This window comes from Notechis scutatus, chromosome 2 (genome assembly GCF_049901735.1).
Source record: "Notechis scutatus isolate UNSWTSFEM ecotype Mainland chromosome 2, rNotScu1.2, whole genome shotgun sequence".
Lineage (NCBI taxonomy): Eukaryota > Metazoa > Chordata > Lepidosauria > Squamata > Elapidae > Notechis > Notechis scutatus.
In genome coordinates this window covers 53,993,990-54,017,069 of record NC_142010.1, presented here as the reverse complement: position 1 = coordinate 54,017,069, position 23,080 = coordinate 53,993,990, and the positions used below count along the sequence as shown (strand labels likewise).

General features: G+C 35.5%; 1 protein-coding gene across 4 annotated transcripts in view; it reads right to left on the bottom strand.

Annotated features, from left to right (window-relative positions):
• The window catches only part of ERC2 (ELKS/RAB6-interacting/CAST family member 2), a 664,972-nt gene that overhangs the window by 381,773 nt on the left and 260,119 nt on the right, over nt 1-23,080 (bottom strand). For 2 of the 4 annotated variants that reach the window (XM_087954768.1, XM_087954769.1), the window contains 4 exons: nt 12,478-12,615; nt 7,323-7,463; nt 3,918-4,058; nt 971-1,006 (listed from right to left, as the gene is read on the bottom strand). In XM_087954768.1, the coding sequence (XP_087810894.1) occupies nt 971-1,006; nt 3,918-4,058; nt 7,323-7,463; nt 12,478-12,615 (456 nt within the window). The remainder of the gene's footprint in view (nt 1-970; nt 1,007-3,917; nt 4,059-7,322; nt 7,464-12,477; nt 12,616-23,080) is intronic. The other 2 variants (XM_087954770.1, XM_087954771.1) reach the window with 1 other exon arrangement.

The window sequence follows — 23,080 nt, the reverse complement described above, 5'->3', positions numbered from 1 at the left end:
TTTTCTTATGTAATTTTTATAGAGATGCACATGTACATTTTACAACCCAATTCTGGCAAAATGCTTTGATAGATGCAAGCAAAGGTATTTAACACAAATAAACGCAAAGTTATTAGAGAAACAATAAGTTTCTGACTTCTGCCATAAATCAGGGAGAAATCTGGTAACACCTTTTTTAACTAACAGATTTTATGAAAAGGCATCAGTTTGCATGAGTTGATGGCTTTTAATATTTTTTGTAGCCGGAAAAGTTGTTATCAGACTCCTCCTGATTTGGGGCTACCATAAACTAACAAGACTTTCCTCCTACAAAATATAAGCAACATATAATGGCCTAAGTGATGCCCTTACCAGTACCATTTGATTGTATGCACCTGCCTGTTTATTATTATATTGTATTTGAAATCCATTTCTTTTATTTTTACTACCATTGTAGATACAGACTTTGCCATGGGTCTGTAACTATGGTCAAATGATTGAATTGAATTATATTACCAATGCTGGACACTAATCTTCTTTATATTTAAAACTCAACTACCTACTAACCAATGCATGTTATACGACATCACTTGCTCCAGGATAACGGCATTTATTAATATTTTTGAGAAATAGTGAATACCTTTCTAAAGCTTACATTTAATTTGAAGGATCTAATAAAGTATGCCATAAGCATAGCAGTAAAATAACAACAAAGCTTGATATGTTCATGCTTTCTTACAATTAAGCAGTTGAGGGCTTGAAGGCCAGACAGAATTTGAATGCAATGTTTATTTGTCCAATTTTTAATGAATTACATTTTGAAAAGAACATTGGCCTTAAAGTCCACAGAGCCTACTTAATTTAACACAATGCAAATGAAGCCATCATCGGTTTTGCAAAGCTCTACAGAGGAAGAATAGAACATCATGATGGGTAAAATAGATCCTCATGCTTTCATATGTTACAGTGGAGACTTTCTGAAAGGACTTACGGGATTGTACATCTGATTGAACAATTGTTCAGCTTGCTACATTGCAAAGGTGGGAAGAATGAAGCACAGACAGGAAAAGAAGGAAAGATCCAGGAAAACAGTATTAGCTTAGCAAAATTGGCATATTTGCACAGAAGAACTTGGAATTTAAAAAAGGAGAAGAAATTTTAAGTTCCTAAGCATTCCTTACTGGATGCGAGAAGCTCTAGGGAAAAATAAATGTTGATTTTGGCTCACAGAAAAGAATGGCTAGAATACAAAATCCAAAGATTGTGTTACTTTCCCTTTCTCAAATGAAATAATCCATGAAATATAGAAAGCTGTCCACTGCTGATGATGCATTAAATGCTGGTTTTTAGCAATGAATCATTAGAAGTGTTTTTGGCCAAGGCTGCAATTTATCATCAAAGGTTCAAAGATGATAATAAGAAAGATTAATTAGACTTTATTGTAAAATGTAGAGCTTTCTTTTCATGTTAAGATAAAACTTAATTTCCATTTTATTTGAATATAGAATAGTGTATGGCTTAATTAGTATGGTAATAGTAATGGCCACATCTAAGAAATGATGGAAAATTATAGCTGATAAATATAAAGGCAGTGATATAACATTGGAAACAGACATCTTCTGAAATAAACATCAACAAGTTTTTTTTTTCATAATCTCCTATGCATATATCAACAGTGCTTTCACAGGTATGGTAGCACAGCCCAGTGCAAGGATCCATGGAGGGTCAAAAAAAAGTCAAGATGGAAGCCATGACTGTCATGACCCTTTTTGCGCATGTTACAGGTAAGGCTTTAATTGTGTGATTTCAGTCAGCTCTGTCCCCCAAATTTCCTTTTCCAGCTCAGTAACTAACTTTGCATTAGAAACATTCTTCAGGATTCCCACTTCAACTTTCAGATCCATGCTTCAAACAGGAACGGTAAAGCCTCAGAATTTGATGGGTCTTGCTTTCATAATGTTCTCCTAAGATTAATTCATGTTCCATTTGATGTATTCCTGGCTTCCCAAAATAAAAATATGGAACTAGCAGGGGCAAGAAGGGGGGAATTGCAAAATACATTTTTTATTTCTTATAATCATGATCATTTTTCCTTTTACAACAAGAAGCAACAGTTTAGCTTCCTAAACCTTTAATTTCTAATTTCCATTGCTCTCAGTTTTCGTTGCTCGAAGAGAATTTTTTAAAAGGGATATATGTTAGGAATTAAAACATTTTGACTGTTGACATTATCATTAGAAACCAATTGCCCCAAATCAGTGATTTTCTTAAAACTGAAATGCCTGCATTTCAAGATTTCCTATGACCATTTTCTTCTAAATAATTACTTGAATTTAATGTAACCAAAGAAAATATAAATCAGAAATTATCATTTGTTGATAATTATTTGCAACCTTTGTTTTCTTTTAAACAATGTAGATATTTTTAGCTTTAAGATACAGTAACATGATGAAATGGAGGGGCATTCTTACTTTTACTTTCTTACTTTTTCTTCTCTTTTCATTCAGAAAAAAATCTGAAAAAAACCACTTCAAAAAAACAAAACAACCCCTGATCTCTCTCTAGGTTAAAGTTCTGTGGAGAAATGATGCTGCTGTAAACTAAAGGAATCAAAATGTTACCAAAGTTGAATGAGGCAAAAAGGCTTGATAATTGTCCAATAATGGTCAACAAGTGGTCAGCTGTATCCAAATATGAACAGGGCTTCCGTGGAAAAAGGCCAATCTACTCACATTCCCCACTAACTATATCAATTGTTAATAGTTTGATTGCTAATTTCACAAATTCCTGGTTTATTTCCAAAGCCACAGTTGGGACCTGAGCTGTAGACAACACTGGTTTAAATAAAAAAATAAAATTATACAAGAATTTATATTGAAGTGGACAGTGGAATTGATATTGAAGTGGACTTTAAAATCATATTTAGTTTCCCAGAACTAGAATGGCATAATAGCAATAGCACTTAGACTTATATACCATTTCACAGTACAGCCTTCTAAGTGGTTTGCAGTCAGTAAATTTCCCCCAACAATTTGGGTCCTATTTTACTCACCTCAGAAGGATGGAAGGCTTAATCAACCTTGATCCTGGTGAGATTTGAACTGCCAAATTGCAGGCAGCTGGCAGTCAGCAGAAGTAGCCTGCAGTACTGCACTCTAACCATTGCACCACTGTGGCTCATAATCTAGCATATTTTGCATATTTTGTTTTTTAGTATACTATCTTAAACTGCAAAACATCAACTGCGGTATAAGGTGTAGAATATTATTTTATTTTGTAGATTAAGGCAAGATTACTCAGATACCATGTACAATGTGCATAAAATCTTAAATAGTATCTTTTTTAAAATTATTACTAACATTATATATTTCTTTCCAAGGTATCATGAAAGCCAGAAAACAGCCAAAGTTAAATATTAAATTCTCCTTCTTCAGTTAAAGAATTGTACCTTGATTAATTCATTGGCAACATGGCTATTTACAAAGTGTGAAAGGCAAACATAATACTTAAATCAAGAAATATGCCATGAGTAATCGTAACTGACATATGGATAATTCAGGTCTGATTGATAGTTAATATATTAATGTGATTCTAAAAATTATTTTGATAATTATTAGTTCAAATGTGATTAGATGTGCTAGACAACGTCCAATATTCAATTATGTATCAATAGTTCTTCCCCTTATGAACAAATCTAAAGTATTACTAATAAAAAATGTTCTTCTACTTTAAGCGTATAACAATCCTTTGATAACAATAAATGAGATTCAAACAGTTTAACTAACAAAAAAGACTTTTAGTGGAAAAATTGATAAAGTGTCATGTCAACATTTGAAATCATTAATACTTTGAGCTTGAAACTAACAGAAACTAGCATTTTTCACGACAAAAATCCCAGCATGCAACTATAAGAATCACTAATATTCCATCATGCTTACCTTTTGCAGTTGTGCTTCTAGCTTACTACACTCCTCCTTCTTTTGCTCTATGGCTATTTCTAAAGCCTTTAATTTGGAGTCTCTTTTCAGCCCTGCTGAAGCCAATGATGATGCATGTTCTTTGAGGTCGATTAAGCTCGACTAAAAAAAAAGGATATGCGAGACAAATTGAAAGTGAGGATTACCAAAAGATACTAAGTTGATTGCAACTGCTAGTAAACTTGGACTGTGAGAGATATACACTGCTCAAAAATAAAATAAAGGGAACACTTAAACAACACAATGTAACTCCAAGTCAATCACACTTCTGTGAAATCAAACTGTACACTTAGGTAGCAACACTGATTGACAATCAATTTCACATGCTGTTGTGCAAATGGAATAGACAACAGGTGGAAAGCATAGGCGGTTAGCAAGACATCCCCAATAAAGGAGTGGTTCTGCAGGTGGTGACCACAGACCACTTCTCAGTTCCTATGCTTTCTGGCTGATGGTTTGGTCACTTTTGAATGCTGGCGGTGCTTTCACTCTAGTGGTAGCATGAGACAGAGTCTACAACCCACATAAGTGGCTCAGATAATGCAACTCATCCAGGATGGCACATCAATGCGAGCTGTGGCAAGAAGGTTTGCTGTGTCTGTCAGCATAGTGTCCAGAGCATGGAGGCGCTACCAGGAGACAGGCCAGTACATCAGGAGATGTGGAGGAGGCCGTAGGAGGGCAACAACCCAGCATCAGGACCGCTACCTCCACCTTTGTGCAAGGAGGGACAGGAGGTGCATTGCCAGAGCCCTGCAAAATGACCTCCAGCAGGCCACAAATGTGCCTGTGGCTGCTCAAACGGTCAGAAACAGACTCCATGAGGGTGGTATGAGGGCCCAATGTCCACAGGTGGGGGTTGTGCTTACAGCCCAACACCGTGCAGGACGTTTGGCATTTGCCAGAGAACACCAAGATTGGCAAATTCGCCACTGGCACCCTGTGCTCTTCACAGATGACAGCAGGTTCACATTGAGCACATGTGACAGACGTGACAGGGTCTGGAGACACTGTGGAGAATGTTCTGCTGCCTGCAACATCCTCCAGCATGACCGGTTTGGCAGTGGGTCAGTAATGGTGTGGGGTGGCATTTCTTTAGGGGGCCGCACAGCCCTCCATATGCTCGCCAGAGGTAGCCTGACTGCCATTAGGTACTGAGATGAGATCCTCAGACCCCTTGTGAGACCATATGCTGGCGCGGTTGGCCCTGGGTTTCTCCTAATGCACAACAATGCTAGACCTCATGTGGCTGGAGTGTGTCAGCAGTTTCTGCAAGACAAAGGCATTGATGCTATGGACTGGCCCGCCTGTTCCCCAGACCTTAATCCAATTGAGCACATCTGGGACATCATGGCTCGCTCCATCAACCAACGCCATGTTGCACCACAGACTGTCCAGGAATTGGGGGATACTTTAGTCGAGGTGTGGGAGGAGATCCCTCAGGAGACCATCCGCCACCTCATCAGGAGCATGCCCAGGCATTGTAGGGAGGTCATACAGGCACATGGAGGCCACACACACTACTGAGCCTCATTTTGACTTGTTTTAAGGACATTACATCAAAGTTGGATCAACCTGTAGTGTTTTTTTCCACTTTAATTTTGAGTGTAATGCCAAATCCAGACCTCCATGGGTTGCTAAATTGGATTTCCATTGATAATTTGCTGTGATTTTGTTTTCAGCACATTCAACTATGTAATGAACAAAGTATTTAATAAGAATATTTCATTCATTCAGATCTAGGATGTCTTATTTTTGTGTTCCCTTTATTTTTTTGAGCAGTGTAGTTTTCTGATGAGTAGTAGTGTCAATATCTCAGAATCTATTGGCTGAAAGCAAGAAGTCTACCTATGATGTGTTCACATGGAGGCATAACTTATAATCTTTAATTTTTTTTATTAATCAGACAAAAGAAATAGAGCTTCAGTTTCACAATCAAAGCCACCATATAGACTTGTCCGATACTACTCTGTTCCTGGCCCACATTTCCTCATTCTGAGCTACCTAACTAATTAACCATCAACTAGGCCATGAAACAGAAGTGGAACCAAATACCTAGCTATGTTATTCTAGGATTCCTTAGAATCACATTTTTTTTTCATGAAGGGTAACAATTATTCCCTCACCAAATATATTTAAGGTACAAGAGTGAAGGTTCCCTATCATGGTGGAGAGAAGGGAAAAATAGATATGTAAAAGGAAGTTGTGTGTGTTAAAATGCACACTTCACATCTACTCAGTAACCTCATCCTAAATTTTGAAACCAAAATGTAATTGATTCTGGTTTTCAGCAAAAAAACAAAAACAAACTTTGCCTCCTTCATCTATGAGGATAGGATTCTACAACTAAAAAGACAATACTGACAAGATGTTTCATTCACTGCTATCTTTAGAAGTTGGTCTCTGTTGATAACGTCAAGGCTTAAATAGAAAAAAGTCATCTTTCAGAAACCATAGTCCAAAGAAAAAAGAAGGGTTTTGATTTGGACTAGCAAATGTTGCAAGGGCCAGTAGAGCAATATTACAAAATACTAGTGTAAAATATAACTGCAGTATAAATTGAAACTAATTGCAAGACATGATTTTAATTAGCAATCTGACCTAATCAAAGCTTTTAGAACATCTTCAGAAACAGCCCCATGTATAAAGTTTTATAGTAAGCTAACCAGCATTAGTATGCAAGTTTCTAGAACCACAAGAAGAAATTATGGAATACAGTCATTGATTGTGTTGGCTCTTTTAAGACAGCTCTTAAACCTTTATCTCCCTTCCTTCATGGTCTTGTGCAATCTCTATAAAATCGTTTACACATTTATGGGACCTTTTTGAAAAATATAATAATTGCATAAAGAAGATAGTGAAAAGAAGTGGAAATCATCCCTATTTCTATTAGTAGAATCTATGTTAAATCCAGACTAATTGTGTTCAGGGAAGAACACATCCAGATCTCACCTGGTAGATAAAATAGCAAGGTTGTTCTGCTTCATCTAGGTTTGACAAATCTGCCACCAGGACATACCCATACAGCTTTCTCAGCATTGGTACAGAAAGCAAATTCTTTTTCCAGATTATTTTTTCAACATTAGAGTCTAGTCTATGGCTTTAGAATACCCATGGTCTCCCATCGGTGTCCTCTCCATATTTTATTGTTAGCTTTTGCTAGTACAACCAATGTTGGCTGGATTCTGCCATATCCTATGACACTGTTTATAAACAGATGCGTAAAAATTGCAAAATTACTTGGTTTGAAGTATGATAAATGGTCTTAATAAGCAACTTGTAACATTTATATTGCTTGTAAAAGTTTGATTCTTTATAACACATGGATCCCTACAATGAAATGTTTTATTAGTTGCAAATACTGACCTCTTTTTCTGTCAGCTCTGCTTGTAAAGCATTTACTTTTTCTTTCAGATCTTTGTTTTCTTTTTTGAAGGATTCAATCTCATCGATTCTTTCACGGTCATCTCTCTCCCTCTGCTCCTTTAATCGCTCTATAATTCTCTCCTAAAAGCATAAAAATATGGCTATATTTTAAAACAGAAGCAGCAGCTTGAAAATTCTGTGAACTTTGTAAAGGAAGCTAAAAATCCACTACGTTACCTTTTATTTTATTCTAGAAAAAACATTTATTTGACATACATTTAAAACAGACAAATCAATATATATATGTGTGTGTATGGTATTCAGCTTTGTTCGGGTATTTTCCCACATCATTATAGTTGTGCTTTTAAAGTTGTAGCAACGTTTCGGCAGAATCTCATCTGCCATCATCAGGCTTCTGTATTGTGTTCGTCTGTGAGTCAGACTTTTACAGTTGTTTCAGTTTTAGATTTGGGGCTAGCCTACTGCTGTGCCAGAATGGTTTTTCTTCATCCTGATTGGTTGGGAGTCTTGGTCTGTGTTTATTGGTCTTGGGTGAAATATATATATATATATATATATATATATATATATATATATATATATATATATATATATATATATATATATATATATATATATATACCCTGTTTCTCCAACAATGCCTCCCAATAGGAGTCCCAGCATGTTCGATAGGCATGAAATGAAATTAAGCCCTCCCCCAAATTAAGGCCTATATTAAAATATGAAATGGTGGGGAATGATGTGGGGCTTCGTTAGGAAGTACTTTGTTGCACACCGGATATTGCCTGTGTTGTATGAAGTGCCCACCAACGCCGAGTCTTCGCGCCGCCACCGAAGATGCAAGGGGGAATTAAGTAGTTTTTCAGGGCTCAAAAAAAAAGACCGGCCTTATTATATGAGGATATATATATATATATATATATATATATATATATATATATATATATATATATATATATATATATATATATATATATATGGATGAATAGATAGATAGATAGATAGATAGATAGATAGATAGATAGATAGATAGATGGATGGATGGATGGATGGATGGATGGAGGGAGGGAGGGAGAGAGAGAGAGAGAGAGAGAGAGAGAGAATGTATCTGTCTCTTGGATATGGACTCTTGATTGTCTGTAAATAACTTCTAAGTAGGCCATTTTTGCAAACTGATAAGTAGGCTTTATTTCATTAAAGAAATTTTATTAATGAAAAAAATGGGAGAATGTGATAATAGATTTGGAAGAATGTAAATTTAATTTTCTAATGCAGTTCTTCACTATGCTCAAAGGAATAAATAATTATTGTCAGTGTGCTGATATTCCAGACCAAACTAACATGCTAAAGGAGGAACCAAGCAACAGTCCCTCCCTCAGAAGCCAAACAAGCAAAATACTCTAGAGAGGAAAAAAGACATACTTCACTTGAAAAGGTATACTCTTAAAAGAGTGTGCAGATATTTGTGTTTCCCTAATAACCTTAGCCCTTTTCTTCTGTAGTACAATATGTACATCCCACAAAAGTGCTTTCTGTTTGATCAGTACTATGGCAAAAGTTATGTATCATACTAGATGTTCAAATATATAACTAATGTTAATATTATTGTGAGATTTTTAACATTCAAGTGAAGCCATTTATTTAACCAACTAATCAGGTCTCAGTCAAGGGACTTGCCAAGTGTACACACTGGGAGGTTTTTGACATAGAAAAACAATCATCTCTAATACCAATGGTCTTGAAATAAGAATGTTGATACAGAACAGGCATTACTAGCTACTGCATTTTAAAAGCATTTTTATAGAAAGGCTGAAAATCCTTATTTGAGTAGCAGTGATGAACTGCACTATTTAAGGCAAACATACAGTACTGGCAAATTTAGATATTTCTTGAATATCAAACAGAACTTAGTACTGGTTATTATTGCAACACTAACCCTAATCCCACCCTGACTGAATAACTACTAGCCATATTTAATTCCTGCGCCCAAAGTTCCTGGCAGTAGAATTATAAACATCAAATTTGTTGTTCCCATATTTAATTAATATAATCTAATATTACTGGAATTAATATAATATAATATTACTGAGAGTATTTACACCAAGACAAATTCCTTGTGTGTTCAATCACACTTGGCCAATAAAGTATTCTATTCTATTCTATTCTATTCTATTCTATTCTATTCTATTCTATTCTATTCTATTCTATTCTATTCTATTCTATTCTATCAAGGAGTCCCCATTTTTATTAAATATGTTTATTGTCCATTCTTTTAAAGGCTGCACTAATATAAGTTTCTACAGCATTAACTTTTTAAAGGTTCACTTTATCCAACGAATAAACACACAAAATAGGTATATCTCTATTGTCAACATCTATATATTAATACACCATACAATATATATTAGAAAATGACAGTTACTGTTCCATTCTTCTTGCATCTGTTCCCTAAACACATGAAGTAGTTATACCCTATCAAGATCTCATCCTATAAATCTCAAGGCTCATCCAGATTTGAATTCAACAGATCTAGGTTCTCTTAACAGAAGTGTATTCTGAGTTTCCATAGAGTTGCTCTGATAGCTTAGCCTTGGTACCCAAGATATGTTATATATTATAACTATTGAGAGATATTCCAAAATACTGATAACCTAGAAAATTTAGATATTCTTACTTTATCTTTAAACAAAGGTTTTCCATTATATTTCTTATCAAACAATCTACTGGCTAACATATGTATTCTACAGATTCTGTACCTGGAAGATGGACTTGATACATCAGCAATTTGTCTGAACAGAAATGTAGGTCTCACTTTGTAATCCTTCTTATGAAAATTATTGATGTGGCAACTGAATTCCTTCTTCAGAAGATATTGCTCTTCCTTTACTGGACTCCAACTTTCCATTCTATTTTCCCTTTAACCAATGAAAATCTACATTGAACTGTTCCAGATATGACCCTGTTCTTATTTATAAAATGCTGGGAGAATTGGGTGCATGTGAGTTGGGAAGTCATATAAATATTTAATAAAGATATAAATAAATAATAATTTTCCCAATTGTATTGTGGCAGATAATCTATTTGGTGAAATGGAATATTTTATCTGAATTTGTTTTGGAAAATATTTGAACATTTAATTACATACGGCAACATGATACATCTGGATACAAGAAACAAACTTTAGAATATTGGGGGCAGGTATTAAGTTCTCTTGTTTATAGGGAGGGTCAGTTGATTATGAACAATTAAAATTTATTTAGCAATATTGTTATATGAATACAAAACATAAGTCATACATTGTTCATCAGCAAAAGCCCTCTTTTATATTAAATTGCAGGACTGCCATCGTCTCTTGTTATTTGTTCATTTTGTCTTGCCTTTAAATTTGATAATAGCTTTATTTTCTTTTTAACCTTCTTCAGCAGTCAACTATCCCTCCCATCCCAGGTTTTCTTAGATTTCTGGCTTGTAGGGAAGGGATCATTTGCATTTTACCCCAAAATAAATTATCCTTGAGCTCTTAATAATTACTAAAATAGTGGCCATCCTTAATTCTGAATGTGAAAAGTCACTGTAGACTAGTTTATTAAAAGCTTCCCTTAACTATAGTTTGAGAATGACTTTTTCTGGACAGAAAATGATAACGTTGATAAGACTGTAGTATAGAAAGCAAATTCTCCAGTCCATGTGGAAAAAAATATATCCCAAAATATTAGGCAGGCTTAAAGTTATCACTTAAGATTAATTACACAGCAACACTTGCACATTTTAGTTAAAATTATTTTTTCCTACTCTACTGACTGAAATTTAGTTCTGTTGTCAGTCACACATTCTATTAAACGCTCAACATCATAATTCACAAACACAAAACAAAGAGGACTTGAACTACAGTATCTCTGAGCTAGGTGGTGGCTACACTTGTTAAAATGCTTTTAGATATCATGTTTTGGATGTTTAACCACAAATATAATGAAATTGCAACAATGTATCCTTTCTAGTCTTGTTTTGTTTGGCAAGCATTCCTGGGTTTATATCTCGCCTCTTACAAGTCTAGTGTAATGTCTTTTTTTTTTATTTTTACAAAAGCAAACAGGAACTAAATCACAGAGACCAAAAGCTCTATATCAGGATGCATTAGAGCCCTGACTCACAACAACATAAGCAATTCAGATTTTTACCAACGTGAAACTGTTGGGCCAATCAGAACTGTGGGTGAGAATGTCAAAGCGGTAATCTTTTAGCTGTTCAGACACTTACAAATACATGTTTGGCACCTTAGGAAATAAATTTGTTGTGTTTTAAGACAGAAATCTCTACTAATCCAAACAGGATCTATGAATCCTGAAGATCTCTAGTTTTTGTACATGGTTCAATGAAATTGATCATTTAGGACAAGGTCACCAACCTTTTGGACCTCAGGGACCACTAACTTCATAATTTTTAATCCCGCGGACCACTAATATGATCTGCCTAATGACTGGCTGGGTGGGCGTGGCTAGGTGATCATGTAACTGGGTGGGCATGGCCAACTCGATGTCACTTACATTGAGGGGTGCCTCGCCGGCCTCTACATAGGCTTTCCAAGCAGAGAGAAGATCTACGGGAATGCAAAGCCAGGTACTGGCAGCTGGAGGTTCAGTGGGCTGAGATGGTCCAGTTCCAGGCCATGATGTAGTCCCACTGGAACAAAGCCCTCTGATTCTTCACCATCAGCAGCACTTCCCTCCAGCCTTTGCCCAAGCCCTGCACCAGGAGGCTGAAGCAGACCCCAAATCAGAATTTCTGCCCCCCTCCGACCCTCACAAGAAGACCATGAGGGGGAGATTCTTTACAGCAACACAAACATTGCAAGTATCCGGCCCAGGGGGCGTAGTTTGAGAATCCCTGATTTAGTGCAATATGAAAAATGCAAATAATTTTTCTGTGGACCACCAAAATTTTCTCGCACACCACCAGTTGGTGGCTGCTGATTTAGGAGGACGCAGGACACAGAAATCTTTCCTAAATGATCCATTTCCTTGAACCATGGATTTCATTGAACCAAGGATTTCTGTGCCCAAGGGGTCAGCCAGTCCTTTGGACGCATCTGAGACAATTCTAACAAGAAATTGTAGACGAAAACAGGAGAACCTACCTTCTCAGAGAGGGCTTCTTCCAAGGTAGCTAGAGCTGTATCTGTGTTACTGGAATCTGTCTGCAGTGATTTCACACGATCTTTCAAATTAGTTAGTTGCTTGTCTTTATCTCTAAGTTGCTCCTGAAGATTTTCAATCTTTGTGGGGGGAGTGGGAGAGGCAAGATAATGAAACGTTTCTTTATCACAGAAGGCAAGGTTTCAGATTGCATTCTATCCTAACAAAACAAAGCATATGTCGTGTGTTTCTTTCTGGAAACCAGAACTAGAACATATAGCCTGAAATTTATATTTAAAATCAACGTATCATGCTTTTTGATCAAATATAGGGAAAAGGCCTGCATTTCCACCTGATTTAACACAACTTTTTTTTTCAAGACTGGACCTAAAATAAGAGTACTATAGATCTTTTGAAAGATGATCTGGCTTTGCTAGATTACCTGGAAAGTTTTCTCCCTTCATGCCACTTATTTAGCCACTATTTAAGTGCAGAGTTCTTGCCAATCAACATTTCCATATATTTTAACTGAATAGGACGATTCACCCAAAATAAAATAAACAATGCAAAAAAAAATGGCACATTTCTTTATCCTTGATCACACTCAGTCATTATTGGCATTATCACAGTGCCACATAACCCAGTGGTGGGATTCAAATTTTTTTACTAGCGGTTCTGTGGGCGTGGTTTGGTGGGCGTGGCAGGGGAAGGATACTGTAAAATCAGTGGTAGTATTTGCTGGTTTTCCGAACTACTCAAAATTTCCACTACCGGTTCTCCAGAACTGGTCAGAACCTGCTGAATACCACCTCTGACATAACCTTATGACGTGATGCACCTACACCAACAGTTTATAATAATCAAAATATATGGAATCCAATGAAGAATATTGAATTCACATACACCAGAGGTCTTCAATCTTGGCAACTTTAAGACTTGTGGACTTCAGAGAATTCAGAGACTTGGAGAATTCTGGAAGTTGAAGTCCACAAGTCTTAAAGTTGCCAAGTTTGGGGACCCCTTACATACCCTCTGACCGTCTACGTTCATTTGTGCTTTCAAATTTCACCTAGGGTGAATATAGCTATTGAATGCCATAAAATCATCTCCCTCAATTTGGAACCCTCCAGAGATGTAAGACAGTGTGGATCAATGGTGAGGTTATTATATTCTAACTTGTGAATGAAATACACAGTACCTTAAAACTTTATTGCATTGGGATGGTTCAGGGGTGGGATTCAAATTTCTTAACAACCAGTTCTGTGGGCATGGCCTAATTTGTGGGTGTGGCTTGGTGGTCATGTGACTGGGTGGGCATGGCTTGTATGTAAATATTGTAAATATTTATGTAAATATTGATTTTTTTTAAAGAGCAACTTTTACCCAAAGCAGGCAAAGCAGGCAGGCAGATTGAGTTGCTTGTAGAATGACAGAGCCACTCACAGATCTACCTTTCTGCAATCTGCTGCCTGAGTCAGTGGCGCGATTTGCCAGTTCTCCGAACTGTGCAGAATCGTAGCAACCGGTTCTATAGAACTGGTCCAAACAGGTAGAATCCCACCCCTGCAATGGTTGCATAGTTACACTGTCATTGGCTGACTTTGCTTTGCAGTTTCTTTATAAGCTTTTATATCCAAACTGAGATATAATGAGAAAGTAAAACTAATTTCACACCGTTAGCTGGGAATAATCTGACTGCAGAATACTTGAGTAGTATTATTTTGTCAATAAATCATAACTATCCAATTTGATTAGATATTTACTTCTTTTGAAGAAATATATTTGACAGAGGTGTTCTTCATTTGCAATAAAGTATCCATCCCGTCCCATCCCAAATATCTTTCTAGATTGCAATGCCTGGCATAAATTACAAATATATGAGAGGAATTATTTTGGAGATCCCCCCAAGAGACAGAATTTTATCATGCCATGAACTTAGACATTAAAGTGACTGGGAAATGGAGGTTGCATCTATTTGCTGCACAGTTCAAAAGAAAAAAGGTTGGGATACAAGAAAAATGTTAGTCTATGACACTCTAATAGAGTATAAAAGAACTAAGCAATATAAGAAGTGCATTATTACATTTTATTTTCAACAGTACATAATGATTTTTTTAAAGTTAAGCAGATTTCTGCTTTTTATTTATGTATTTGGGGAAATGGAACAAAATAGAAGAAAAAATAACAGAAACATTGGAAAAATGGAAAGCTGAAGTAAAACAAACTAATATTGCCAAAAAAATGATTGATGTAAAGAAAATTAATGACAAATAAGATAGTCCTCGACTTACAACAGTTCATTTAGTGACTGTTCAAAGTTACAATGGCTCTGAAAAAAGTGACTTATGAACATTTTTTACACTTAGGACTGTGGCAGCATCCCCATGGCCATGTGATCAAAATTCAGATGCTTGGCGGCTGATTCATATTCATGATGGTTGCAGCGTCCCAGAGTTTTTGTGACCTCATAAGCAAAGTCTATGGGGAAAGCCAGATTCACTTAACAACCATGTTACTAACTTAACATCTGCCATGATTCACTTAACAACTGTGTCAAAAAAAGCCGTAAAATGGGACAAAACCCACTTAACAAATGTCTCACTTAGCAACAGAAATTTGGGGCTCAATTGTGATTGTAGGTCAAGGACTAACTGTAACAAGACTGCAATGATATCCTATTCAAAATAATTGAAGTGGTTCAGAAAATGACTACTGCTACTGTTCACTTTACATAAATCTTGGTAGTTTATTTTTTTCATTTCATTGTAGTCTTTGTCATCATTATGGAATGAAATATATAATAGAAGATAAAAATTTGAATGTGAACATTTGACATATAAGCTCTCAAGTCCATTTGCTCTACCAAATACTGTTCAATAAGGTATATAAGAGAAAATAAATCATCCCCAAAATGTTGCTCAATATTGACACATGAAATATAGCTGATATGTGAGCCTGTAATCATTATTATTTGAATATCCAACTCTGTGTCTTCTAATTGTATATGGTAGTTTTGTGTATGTTTTTAAAATTGACACATGTTAAGCATATGAATTATAAAATAAATGCAGGAAAAATGAATGAAAAATAAGTTGAAGAATGTCTTTCATATTCTACCTCCACCTTCCTCTGGGCAAAGGAAAAAACTAAATGTATCTATGTATCTGCCAGTATAAAGAACAGATGCTTCTTAGGAAGGAGTCTATACATTCATGTTTATGTGCACACAACGGCCTTACATGGAACTATTGAAAAAAGGCAATCAGTAAATAAATTAACAGTTTTCTGTTTTATAACATTTTGTATTCTCTGTTCTCAGATCCAATGCTAACTTGGTCTTCCAAAGAGCATACATCATATTTCGTGCATTTCTGTGATGGATTAAACAACTACATTATGACACCCTGTGGAATTCTAAAGACACTACACATTTAGATTCTGTCAAAATATAGATGTGAATACATATAAGCAAAGCAATCAAACAAACAAAATGGAGCAGGGAGGAGAATATAATTTGTATACAAAGTTTGGGCATTTTTTAAAATTATCCCTGGCTATAATACATATAATAAACACCCTATATTAATACCATCTCCTGAGTGTTTATCTGAATTCTCATGTATTTATTTTTTTATCAGTTCTCTTAGAAATCATGATATTACTACAAGCTTTATCTGAGACTGTGGGTCTTAGAATGCTGCACTTAGCAAAAATGCTTTCCTTAAATTTAAAGGATACAGACATTAAATTAACTGCATTGCACTCTGTATTACACTTGCAAAATACAGTGGGGAGTAGAACATTTGGTCCCTGTTAACTCCAAATTTTACACTTTTTCAAAACATTTGAGTAATATTAATATTGCTCTTTTTCCATGTACAACCTGATCTTGACAATTTTCACAATTGCTCTTAAGTTAATGTCAATAAGAGATAAATTAATAAATATATCTTTTGAAAAACCATTCAGATGCTAATCATTATAAATGACAATACTGCAATTACTGATGACATAGCCAGGAAATTTCTTTATTTGTTTTTTTAACCTGAAAAACTAATCAGATAGATGGGTGGGGGGATGACCCACCAAATGTCAATGCGCTGGTATTAAATGTGTTTCTAACCAGCATATTGTAAACATGACCAGACAAGCTACGAATCATCTGTATAATCTCCAGCTGCCTTGTCTGTAATCAGATTGCATAATTGTCTATTAAAATGACTTCACATAATCCTTTGGTATTTCCATAAATGGATATAAACACATTTAGAGCTGCCACTCCATCTATTAAAAATCATTAAAAACTTTCACATGCAATCTTTTCAATTATGTGTCCTGTCAATAAGTTTCTACGTGGTAAACTTGTCACTTCTCTGGCAAACATTTCAGGAATGCTTCTTAAATGCTCAAAGGATTTAACTAAGTCTCACCTGAAGACAAGTGTTACAATTTGATAGAAATTTAAGAACCCAAAAACAAAACAAAACAAAAATCCCTTGTCATTTACGTTTTAAAATGTGAACAAAAAGGCGTTAAGAGTTGTTAACCTAATCTTACATAGCTTTTTTTCTGGTAATATTACACTAATAACTAGAGCACACAAAACATTTGCTAGACCAATATTTGAATACAGCTCATCAGTCTGGAACCCACATTATGTATCTGATATTAACACAGTTGAGAAAGTCCAGAAATATTTCACAAGAAGAGTTCTCCACTCCTCTACTCGTTGCAGAATACCTTATGCCACCAGACTCGAAATTCTAGACCTAGAAACCTAGAACTACGCCGCCTTCGGTCCGATCTAAGTATAGTATATAAAATCATACATTGCAATGTCCTACCAGTCAATGAATACTTCAGCTTCAACCATAACAACACAAGAACAAACAATAGATACAAACTCAAGGTTAATCGCACCAAACTTGATTGCAGGAAACACGACTTCAGCAACAGAGTGGTCAATGTCTGGAATACTCTACCTGACTCTGTGGTTTCTTCCCCAAACCCCAAAAACTGTAACCTTAGACTGTCTACTATTGACCTCACCCCTTTCCTAAGAGGTCTGAAGGGGGCGTGAATAAGCACACCAACGTGCCTACCATCCCTGTCCTATTGTTTCTTTTATATATTTTTTTATTTTTCTTATATGTATCCATGTATTCATAATTATGTTTTTACTTACACCTATTATCTTGTAAGCAATTGACAAATAAAAAATAAATAAATACATAAATTCAGGGAGAATTGGTATCTGGTAACTAAATAAAAGCTCCCTGCCTCCGGAGCTTAGAGAAGATGATCCCCCCTGGTTTATAGACAATGAATGAAATGTGGCAATGTAAATATTGACCTACTTTATAGCATTGGTGAAAAGGTTGTTAAGGTCACCTTAACTTTGTTTCCATTATAAGCTGGAGAGAAGCTAGGAGAACTTCGGGGGATGCTGCATAATGAAGAATAAGGCATATCTGAGACATGGTCAAGTGAAAATGTGAACACTGTTGCATACAAATGTCCATAATATGCCTCTAATCTGGAAAGGAAAGTTACAAATTGACTACTTGTCTGGAGATTTTATGTATACCAGAGTTGGACTAGACAGGAAACATCTTTACTTTTATCTATATCTATAAATATATTTATTAAGACTTGCACTGGTTCATTTTCTAAGAAATTGAAATCTTTCATGCCACATTTCAGGTATAGTACTAATACTAATCTTCAGCCAATTTTTACATTCTCTTTTAAACCATTTGTTGGTTTCATGTTATGCATCTCTTAAAGATTGTAGAATTTCAGGCAACTTTGAAGGCACTATAGCACACTGTTTTACTAATACATGTTTCAACTGTACATAGTGCCAAGCAGAAACCGTTAGAAAGTCATAGTCCAAACATAATTTCTCAAAAACTTTAAAATAATCATTATAAGTCAACCAATTTAAGGTATTTATCCTTTGTTTGTGTAGTGGTATGTGGAAATGACCTTGGGAGGCAGGAAAAAGAGAGGCAGCCAAAGGAAAGGTCAGGTAAAAGGAAACTTAGCCCACAGCAGGAACATGACCAGGGCAAGTGACTCAGAGGGGATTCTTCCTAGTTTCCTGAGCTATAAAATGCAGGGGGGCGAGAGTGGGGAGAGGAGGGGGAGAGGGGGGGGAGAGGAGTATATCTTCAGAATTACAAGATTATGTTGGTGTAACTTTACAATAAAGTAGAATTAATTCATCTAGCCATGTTTGTTGTCTGGTTTACCTCACAAAGCTGACACGTTGGCCCAGGGTTTCCAATTAAACATCTTCCTCATTAATTTCAAGTCTGAACTATTCCATAAAGTCAATATTCCTATTCTGACTGAAAACTTAATCACTTATCTTTTAATAACCAAGTATATGTCCAGCAGCTTTCAAGTCTGGAAAAGAAAATCCAGGTTTACTGTACCATGATCCTACTACTTGCCAAGATTTCAAATGCTTCATGAACTTATTATCGAATTGTATCCAATGCAGGTAATACTCAGAAAAGTTTCTCAATTTCTTTACCTGTATAAAATATTTATTAGGAATTAATATTGAAATCCCTCTTAAAATATACATTAGTTGATCGATAAATATCAACTAATAGATACTTTAGATCCTTTAGGAAACAGACTAGACTTTTCCTAGCTGATGGTATGACCCGAACATAAACCATATTACTTGTAGTTTCAATAAAATTTGGCAGTGAATAGAAAAATTATCCTCAGTAGCTATGATATCACCTATCTAGAAGAACAGTTTGCATTCAATATCAGTATCAACTGTCATCACAATCTGCATATCTTGACATTGTCTAATGAAAGAAGCTTCAAGAACCAAGTTAAAGATTAAAGAAGACAGGGGACATCCATGATTCGTGGCATCGTATTGTTTAATTATTGATAAGACAAATATATTTGCAATGACTTTAGCCACAGTAAAAATACCGAATTATAATCTAATTGACAAAAATTGGTAGGAGCTCACATCTGCTAACTAGTCCTTAAACTAGAAGAAACTTCTCATATGCTAATTCCAAGTATTTCATTAAATAGTTTGTGTAGGCTTATGGCATAGTATCTTTACAATGCACTTCATTTTAAGGAAAATAAATTTGATAAATAAAGAGGTAAGTTTTGTTCATTCTAAAAGTCTGGAAATAATATAATCTCTTGGAAGACTAGGAAATACTTTTCACAAATTATCACTGATCTCAAGCCAAACATACTTCTCAGTTCCATGAAAGATTGAATGTGAAGACAAAAAAATATTTATGTAAAATAAATTTCACAGTCATCCAGTAGAATAAGCTTTTATTATGTGAATCTGTTCCCCTTCATTGGAGGTCTTTAAACCTTCTTCAGAGATTGTAAAAACTATTGATTCAAAATGCTTTAGAAACCCTGCGCTGAGCAGGGAGTTGAACTAAATGAACATCGAAGTCCCGTCCAAGTCTATGATTCTGTAATTCTAAGATCCTGTGATTTATTGGAGATCCTGTCCAATTATTGTTGGCAACAAATAAATGGATCTGATCCAAGAACACACAAACATTTAGGTCCTTTTATAGTCCTAATTATGTTCCATAATAGGACATGGTTTTAATTTTACACAATATTCATAAATGTATTACTTACTACAGTAAGGTGTCATCTTAATATAGTGATCTTACTCACTTCAATTCACATATTAAATCTGTGTTTTTAAAATTTTCATTTTGCTTTAATGCAAGAAAATATATTTTTTTTCAAAGTTTCACAGGTCTTGTTGCATGAATGCAAGAATTTCACAAAATAAAAAAAAATGTTGTGCTGGCTAAAAAAAAGGAAGCCACACTAAATCCCTGTTAAATAAATAAGTAGCAAAGAGTAGTCAATAGTCTCTTCTATTGAGGTAGAAGGAGCTTTGTAGAATAAAATACGTTTTGATCAATGACTTAAAAGGAAGGAATGAAATCAGAAGGCAGTGGGAGGAAAAAAGTGGGAAGGTCACTCAAAGACATAATGTAAAAAGCAGAAGAGGAACAAAGTACACACTGAAAACTTCTAAAAAGAGAAAAAAGATTAAAGAAATTTTGCTGAGCCAGATGTTCGTACGCACTATTGTAAGTAATAAACATAATTAAAATGTATTAATTGAACAAAATCATAAGGTTTATGTGTTCACATTCCTCAATATTACAGGCTTCTGTTTTCTATTTTGTAAATAAGTCAATCCTAATTTCTCACTTCTTTTTACAATATCTTTACAATAATAGTAGAATTTCACTGGTAACTTCATTTGCTTTCTTCCCCTATTTCCTTCTTCTAAAATACAAAGATTGCATACTTCTGGATAGGCTATGGATCAATACATACATCAGGAAAAATAGAGGAGACATCAGCCTCTATTTATAAAGTATATACTGTATAACTGGGCCATACAATAAGAGGGGAGTAGGATTTGTTTACATTAATGTAATGCTATTCAGGATATTACCCTCCAGCTGTCTGTGACAAAAGTGAAGTCCAACAGAGATTCTATGAAAACAGAGCCCTATGGGCACCTTGGCTATTTTGGATTTCATCTGAAAGAGGTAGAAATGGATGCAACATTGTTATATCAATAAACATAGCTCCGTGTGGATCTACATCAGGGGTGTCCAACCTTGGCAACTTTAAGACTTGTGGACTTCAACTCCCAGAATTCCTCAGCCAGCAAAGCTGGCTGAGGAATTCTGGGAGTTGAAGTCCACAAGTCTTAAAGTTGCCAAGGTTGGACACCCCTGATCTACATGGTATTAACACTTCATGGATTTCCCTTGAAGACTACTAGGAGGCTTTAACTGTTTGAGAATGCAGTGGCAAGGTACTAATGGACTTACTTCGGCATGCCCTCCTGTTTAGCAAACTGCATGGGTTCCTAGCAAACTCCCAGGTGTAACCCAAGTGCTAGTTATGATCTATAAAGACTTACAGGACAAAGAATCCAGTAATTTAAGGAATTTTAACTTACAACTACATTACAAAATTAAAATTCCAGTGAATCCAGTGAATCCAAAGAATAACTATGTTCTACATTACTTTGGGAAGAGCTGATTAAATCTTTTTTGCATTAGAAATAGAAATATCACATCTCCAAAGTTTCTTACTATAGTTCAGTTAACCCCCCACCCACCCACACACACAAGCTTTGCTTTATTTTGTCTGTGCTGTATTAGCATACTCCAAACCCTCGCAACTGATTGGTCCGGACAGACAGCGACCTGATTGGTCGAAACCCCGGCCATGATTGGAGCGCTAAGAATCTACCGCGATTGGCTGTGCCGATCGCGGGAGATTCAAAGCACTGCCATTGGCCGCCGAGCCTATATGAAGGCTGCCGCGGCTTGCATTCTCTCAGACTATTTCTATCCTAAATAAAGAGCTGAACTCACAGAATGGTATCGTGTCTCCTTCGACCCGATCCACCTCAGATCTAACATTGTCTAAATTATTTTTCATGAGAATGATCAATTTTGCCCTTAGAAGAATACTGTCACCAGTTTTCTAAATTTAAGTTATGAATTATTACCCTAAAATTTGAGTATGAATGACAGTGGAATCAATGGCAATGTAAAAGAAACATGACCCATATGACCCTGAACATTCCAGATAGTAAGCACCACCAAAGTCCCTCAAACTAGTGTACAGATGCCATCTCAGAAATCTAATCAGTAGGTCAATAGGATGTTCCTTATTCAACATGCATATAATTTGTAGATAATTTCATGCTGGATCCTGAGGAATGCAAAAGTAGATGAAGTAGTTTGTAAAGTCAGCTTTTTTATAACAAGGGAATAAACAGATACACAAAAATGTATATTCTTTCATTAATGCATGTTATTACGAGGGCACCCAATCAATCAATCAATCAGCCACATGATTCTAATAAAAGGTGCCAAACTACATGAATTTCCTTCCAGAAGGAAAGGACCAGAGTTCATTCAGAAATACATTTCAAAAGCTTCCTTAAGAGTAAGCCAACTAAACCAAATTAGAGGTTTACAATCACAACCACTAAAGGAAACCTTAACTTTGGCATTTGAAGTGTGACTCAGGTAGAAAATTCCTTGTTCTTGACAATAAAAAAGTTGCTCAACTGCTCTCAAGATTTCCCCCTTCCTTTCTTCTATTCCTGTATTTAGCCAAGCATCACTGGGGGCAACTGTGAGGTCAAAGACAATCAAACTCAATAAAGACAACGCAAGAAGGAACTTTATCAAGAAAAGTCTGGTTGAATAAGGAAGCATATTAATCTTCATTCATTCTAAGCCACTTCTCAAAAGAAACTTGTGAGGCAGGAAATTAATACAGGTTCCATACTCAGCCTGCATCTGCAGTAGTTAAATTCAGAATAATTTTACCCTACTTCAAGATAGCATGTTCAAATGTGTGAATTAAACAAGGAACTAATAAAAAAATCAAAATAGTGTTTTTTTAGTAGCAGATATAATATAATTAAATGCTGAAATGATTGTCTCCAGATATACTTCCATTGTAATTTTTTTTCCAGTGGGAGAAAAGTTCAAAAGTAAAAACTATAGTCATAAACAGTGAGAATAATAAGCA